This window comes from Phalaenopsis equestris, unplaced genomic scaffold (assembly GCF_001263595.1).
Source record: "Phalaenopsis equestris unplaced genomic scaffold, ASM126359v1 Scaffold233336, whole genome shotgun sequence".
NCBI lineage: Eukaryota > Viridiplantae > Streptophyta > Magnoliopsida > Asparagales > Orchidaceae > Phalaenopsis > Phalaenopsis equestris.
This window is the reverse complement of record NW_018251286.1, coordinates 69039-76301: the sequence shown is the minus strand read 5'-3', so window position 1 is coordinate 76301 and position 7263 is coordinate 69039. Positions and strand designations below refer to the sequence as shown.

Here is a 7263-nt window from a genome sequence, read left to right as displayed (position 1 = left end):
TATGTATATGAGGATATTTTGTATAATTATAGAAAGGAGAAAGCAATTATGAAAATTGTCCTCAATTACGGAAAGGAGAGAAAGATTATGGAAACCACCTTTAATGAGGTTAATGTGTTGATTTAGTGCTAAATTAGCATTAAAATTTGAATTGAACATGACACTATCAATTGGTCGGCATATTGCTCTTGCCGAGGTAAAGCTAGTCGGCAGGTCAGTGGTGATCAGACCTCCTTGCAGGAAGTGAAGGTAGCTAGAACCGTGGGTCTGTTTTGTCGACTGGATGTCAGCATTGCGTATCGGCCGACTCGATCGAACAGTCGATCTTCGGCTAGCTGATGCGGACCATGTTCATTAAATTGGATGTTTCGATTGTCTGACCACATCCTTAATCGTCTGATTTCTTTGAGATTCATAATGACAATTTCTTACATAAAAAGTTTTTTTTTATATTTATGTTATTTCTAGGTATATTAAATCTTAAATACATTAAACTAAATTGATAATAATAATAATAATAATAATAATAATAGCCCACGGCTTTTAGTTTCTAGTATTCATTCAGAATCTGACAAAGTCCTCCGCATGCACATATTTATTGCACCAGGACGGGACGGGTGTCTATAAAGCACCCTCACCCTCCGTGCAAAAGCCCCATCATCCACACGAATGTTGGACAGAAGAACACGGTGCCATCCGACCGTCCATGTTCCGCCATGGCCGAACGTGGACGAATCAGAAGTATTGTTAAGCCCCTATTCCTTACCAGTCAGCGGCATCGCCTTAGTAGGCGGCGACGGCGAGCTATCGCCGTACACTTTGGGGGAGCTGAAGCTATTCATGGAACTTCGATACCTTCCATCTAATTCAGATTCTAAAGCGGTGGATCTCGCTAATCCACATTTAGACCCTTACTCGTGTGATTCCTTTCGGATTTACCAGTTCAAGGTAAAGCTATGTACAAGGGGAAGGTCGCATGATTGGACTGAGTGCCCATTCGCTCATCCTGGCGAGAAAGCCCGGCGAAGGGATCCCAGGAAATTTCAATACTCAGGTATTTCTTGTCCTGACTTCCGCATGGGATATTGCAAGAAGGGAGACGCCTGCGAGTATGCACACGGGGTGTTTGAGAGTTGGCTTCATCCTTCAAAATATAGAACTCAGTCGTGCAAGGACGGAAGAGCTTGCCGTCGACGTGTTTGCTTCTTTGCGCACACACCGGAGCAGCTCCGACTGCCGCCCAACCAGGAATCGAGCTCAAAATCTTGGATAAATGAGATGGCTTCCTCGTCACAACGTGTGCGGTTGGAGAAAACAGAGGAGCCGGAGATGAGAAGGATAGAAAGGAAGACGGAGGTGGTTATGAACGACGGGAGGGAATCGCCGGATTTTGGATGGGTTTTGGATCTGTTGAAGTAAGAAACTAGTGTGGAGGGATTCTATGCTCTGTTAATAGAGATAGGAGAGAATATTTTTTAGCAATTTGTTTATTTCTCACTGCGGTTGTGGTTGTTGGAGTTCGAGTTCTGTGGATAGAAATAGAGCTTTGAAGCTAATTCGAGTGACTGTTCCACTCCGTTTCTTTTTCAGTTTGATGGTTGGGAGGAAGGAAATGGTGCTTCATTTCTTTATCCTTTCCAGTTTTTATTTTGGCCCAAGGTTTGCCTAATTTGGATGTATATACGAAGCGTTTTCCCAGGTGTGTTAGAGGGTTGGTGTTTTAGCTTTTTATATTTACATTTTATTTTTATTTGTTTGAGAAAAATAAATTCAGGATATTCTGAATTGGAATAAATTAATCTGACATTTATGATTTGTAAGTGTTCGCATCTGAATGATTTTTTATTCTTCCTTTGAACTAACTTTTATTTTTTGGTCGAGACATCGGAGTGTAATTAGGTTGCATCGTACCGCAGAATAGGAATTATAATTTTTTTTGTTTAAATATAAGTTGATAAAAGTCGAACAAATATGCTAGATTTATTCCCTTACATTTTTATTTAGAAAACTTTACATACTATACATCTAAAAATAAAATTGCCTGAGAGAACCCATAGCCCATCATCCATCCTAAGATCAACCAACTGAAGACATATCTAGGCCTGCTAAAAGCAGACAATCCCACAATTAAGCCAATGTCTGATATCCCCACAACCTCAAAAATATCACTGCATTTTCAACACTTCGCGTAAAGATCATTAGGAAACAATCTAGTCGACCGGTCATGGTAGGGCCAACCGGGTACCACACAAAAAGCTGGTTGGCTTCCCTGAGCGAAGGCCACTCGACATTCAGGGTGCGTTTGGGGCAGCTTGTGGGTTTCAGGATAAGCAGTTTATTTTGAAACATGTCCAGCGGGTCGACCGTAGGATTTGACCCGCGGCTGGCTTGTGTTTGTGTAAAAATGGAACCGTGTTTCGGATAAACGGGCAAAACGTGTGATCCAAACGGTACAACGACATTTTAATAAATGCCACCGCACTTAAAAGCTGCCCCCAAACGGGCCCTCAAGCAATATAGCCGAGCTTGGTCGACCGACACAAGGAAATACCGACTTAAGGGTTCATGAATATCAAAAGATAGGTAAATCAGTTGCAAATACCAAAAGCATCAACAAAAAGGCAATAATATCTTATCACCCCCTCATTAAGGCAGGGGTCATATTTGTAATTCTCTAATTTGTGACTCTTTATATTCTACAAACACATATATATCTCTCTATACGTACATACATACATATATGTGTTATTATTGTGTTTTAAATTTTTTCCTAAAAAGATGTATTACCCTATTAAAAAATAGTAGTATTGCTAATTTTGAATGTGATATTAAAGATTTGAGTGTTATGTATGCAAATATGAAAGTTTAGATGTGGGATATGAAAATAAATAAGAATTGTGTGCTATATATGTAAATGCCCCCATTTACTTATAATTATTTCTTATATTCACATCAAAGAAAAAATGTTATATCGATAACATAAATAAAGCATTATAACAAGGTTGATTCATATTTGTACGATGGTGTTGAATCCTAGTTCGTCCTCTGAGGCATGTCCAAGAATCGGAGTGGTCAAAACCTTGAGGAAGAAGTAGAGAGAGAGGAAGAAGAAGAGAGAAATAAAAGAGCACACACAAACTTGCCTTTTAAAGCCAAACTTAGGATTTCCCTAGCTCTGTGACTCATTTCATATATTGAAAGTGAGGGTTACCAGAGGAAGGGGGAGAGACTTCTTCATGAAGACAATGGGTATAAAGATAAGAGCCAAAAAATCCCTAATAGATGTTATGGACCCTCTATTTATAAAGACAGCAGACCAAGATGTCAGAAATTACATAATTGCTCCCTCGTTAATATGGGCTTTATAGGATATTATTGCCTTTTATCATTCTTTTTCGTATTTGTTACTGACGCTGGTACCTTTTCATCTAGCATGGACTTTCTGTTTAGCAGGTCCTTGGGTCGGTCGACCAATATGACATCAGTTAGCTATTTGGTGTCAGTTGGTCTTCCCTCTGGGAAGTTGTTTGGACTTGAGAGTAGTAGTCGTAGCTTGGTCTATCTGCCTTAGCGTGACAAGTTAACTTGTTTGATTATAGTTCCTTTGTGATTTTTTGAGGTCTTTGGGAGATTTATTGAGAGAGCCTCATGTTGGTACTTTTGAGAATGTTGGGGGTATTAGACATTGGTCCATTTATTGACACGGTTGCCTGCCCCTACTGGTCGTGAACCTTTTGGTAGGCTAGATGTCGATCAATTGGTATTTCTTTAGTTGGTCGGCTTCATAAGTACTTCAATTTTTTGTCAAGTGGTTATCTTCATTTTAACCCATCTGATATAGATGGCTATATTGTCTTGAGATTCAAGTAGATCCTTTTTCGGTGTACAAATTAAGTTTCTCAATCCTTTTTGCTCCTAAATTGCAACAACTGCAATAAATTCAAGAAAATTTTTAATGTATTAATAGAATCATAATAGTGATAATTTAATGAAATAATTTGACTCCTATAATTTTTGTCTCTATGACCCTTAGATATTGAGCTAATCAGGTGATTCTATCCATTAGAGTTTGTATTACCTTACATTCGCTCAGTTTTATGAAGTTCTGATGGAAAAGGGATCCGGTTCAACATTCAAACCTATCTATCAGGCAAAAATGATGACTTCCATTGGAGTGAGAAAGCTACGCCAGCGAGAAGGCAACACGAAGAAAAAATAGTAGAGAAAATTGGCCAAGAAGGTAAAGCCCTCTAAACGATTGGATATAGAGTGTCGTTAGACTCAATCACGTGGGCTCCAAAGAAGGTTCAACCAAGTGTTGGGAAGAAGCATGATGGTTTGACGGCTTGATCGTCAAATAAAGGTTCTTTTGAAGTTTAAAATGAATTAAGAATGAAAATCGTTCCCTTAGCAACTGTTGCATAAGGCGTTGGCAAAAGTGTTCAACTAGTCCATGAGTAGGGACTAGCCTATGACTAGTCCATTATTGAATGTTACTTGGTCTAAGGTGAACCAAAAACTATGTATGTGTTTTAATAAATTTTCTTTTTTACTTGAATTTTTTTTTATTTGCTCATCCAATTTTATTGTTTGTAGAGAAGAAAGGTTGGATTGGGGGCTTGTTGATTTTTGGTGAAGGAAGAAATCGAACTATGTTGGAGGACCTTTTGCCTCAACCATCGACCAAGAAAGATGAGAACGTGGTCAACCGCTTGGCCGATCTTGTGGAGATCTGAGAGGAAATGAATGAGAGATAATGGATGTCCCCAACAACCCTTACTTGTCCCTTAGATGAACTGGAAATTACCTTAGCTCGATTAGAGGAGGATCTTCATGTGGTGCTGAAGGAGATTCGCAGGGAGGCAACTATTCTTCACTAGAAAGTATCTAAACTCTAGGAAGATGGCTTTGTATTGAGGACCCAAACTGAGGCTGACTTAGCAAACCAATTCAAGCCCTTTGATCAGATTTTATAGAGGAGGCTGGTTTGGACGAGTTTTGACTTGGCTAAGAAGGATGAGGATCAGTTTGTTAAATATGTTCTATTATAATGGAATACGAATGAATTTATCTTCTTTTTGAATAAAAAAATTTAATTTTTGCTTCCAGTCTTGATTCTTTTGTTGACATGATATTTCCTCTCAAAATCCTCATGTGACATTTCCACTTCTGAGGGATCCATATAAATAGGGGTTGAGGTGTTCATTTACTTGCTTAATTTTTTTTTCCATGAACTTTATGGCCTGATTTCATTCTTTTATTAGACTTTTTTTTGCTCATTTTACTCTTCCAATTGTTTTATAATTGCTCATTGACAACGACTTTATATATGCTTAAAAATACAAGAATTTGATACTACTGCTAGGAGATTTAATTCCCCGGCAACAGTGCCAAAAATTTGACAACGATTATAGATTTGATAAAAATGTGTGTAAAATATTCAATAATTGCAAAGTCACACTTATCAATCCAAGTATACGTATCGCTCAAGTAATATAGGGCTCTAATGGAGTCCTAGATATCGATCACACAAGGAGTAATATTAGAGCTACGAACTAAGATATAAAAAATCAATACTTAATCACAAAAATATAGTTCAAATTGCTTATTTGTCACTAAAAGGCAATTGAAATAAATATGTAATTTTAACAAACTCTTAATTAACTAAGTCTACTAATAAAGTTTCTAAAGTGAAGTTCAATATATAAGAAAGCATCTTTTTCCTTGTCAAGAAATTAAAGTGAATGGATAAAATGAATTAGTTCAAATTAGATTGTGTCAAATAAGAGCATAACTATTCTTTACCCTTTGGTATAGGCATAAAGAAGATTGACTAATCATATGCTTGGTTACTGAATCTGCGACAAGGCTGGGAGGATACCAGCTCTCACTTCAGAGCTCCCATGTTCCCCTCACCTGAGGGCTAACATCTACACTTCAGCACCCAAACGATAGGACGTAATTGAGGATTTTAATCTGTCACTCTAAAATCACCAATTCTACGCCCGATAATTTTATTTCCTTATTTATTTGCACCCAACATTCAAGGACTTTGACCTCCCTAAATCTTGGATGTAATCTTCACTTTAGTTGTAAAACTCAACATATTTTAAGAAATCAATTGGCCAGATTGAAAGTAAATTAAGATCTAAGTGAAAAGTTCATCACAACTTCTTTAACATTCTCATGGCTCAACCAATTCAAATCACCATTTCACAAAATCTCAAGACAAGGAGAAAAACACAGAAAACTACTCAGAATTCATGGAGAAGATACGACCAAACTTGGAATTTATATATAAAAGCGAAGTCAAACAAACTTTAATAAGTAAATACCACTTATCTTTAATTCCTCCCCAAGCAAACTCCTCGAAGTTCCTCTGAATCTCTTCTGAATCTCTTCCTTTCTTTACTGCACACAGAATTATTCTTCGAAGCGGCAAGGAGGAAGAAATCTTTCACTTTCCTTCCACTCTTACAATCTCTCAAAGAATTCCTCACAATACTAACTCTAAATTAAACTCTCTACACTCTAATGGACTTCACAAACAATAAATACTCAGCAGACACCACCATGGGGCTCCTTTTTTTCGGGATCCAAATGTTTTTCTTAAAGCTGTAGAAGAGTTTTCCAAGAGTTGTTCAAGCGTCCCTTCAAAAATTGTCCACATTGAATGCATCTGTTGAGAGAAACGACGTGCTCGCTATTGGCGGCCTCGATGGCGCTGTCGATAGCCTTCTAGAATATTTGATTCTGGACTCTCGGGAAAAACCCGTCGTCGGTGTCGTTGGGTTCATCGTCAGTGCCCTAGTTCAAATCTTCATATTTTGGTCTTTTTTGCTCCAAATTTACTCCTTTTTGCATCTTTTTGCTCTAATGACCATAAGTCAACATACCTACAACAAAACATCAAAAATACCTTTCTTTAAAGTGCAATATCATCGATATTAATATAAAATATGTATGAATCTCAACATATTTTCTTTTGGCCAAAATCCCCCAAACTTAACTATTACTTGTCCTTAAGTAATTTTAGAACTACATAAAAGTTATGATTTATTGTAGTAAAGTTTTAATTCAGAAATGCTATAAGTTTTATTTAAGTAAATACCATAGTGAGATTTTCAGAAAAAATTGAAGTAATTAACTCTTTAGATGCAAGACTATCCAGTCATCAAGTTTAAGAGTTCTAGTTTTCTATTCATTTCAAGAATGACTATATGTTGTAATATCAAGTCACTTAGAATATTCAAATGATAGGAA

At 37.2% G+C, this 7263-nt stretch overlaps 1 protein-coding gene across 1 annotated transcript; it reads left to right on the top strand.

The window, feature by feature from the left end:
• The first annotated feature begins 582 nt into the window (after positions 1–582).
• On the top strand, positions 583–1721 carry LOC110038631 (zinc finger CCCH domain-containing protein 23-like). Its single transcript, XM_020743521.1, has one exon. The coding sequence runs from the start codon at positions 670–672 to the stop codon at positions 1417–1419; it is 750 nt and encodes a 249-aa protein (XP_020599180.1). The 5' UTR covers positions 583–669; the 3' UTR covers positions 1420–1721.
• The last annotated feature ends 5542 nt before the right edge of the window (positions 1722–7263 follow it).

What these genes read in the sequence shown, in the direction of transcription:
- LOC110038631 (XM_020743521.1), top strand. Translation starts at nt 670, where the DNA reads ATGTTGGACAGAAGAACACGGTGCCATCCGACCGTCCATGTTCCGCCA.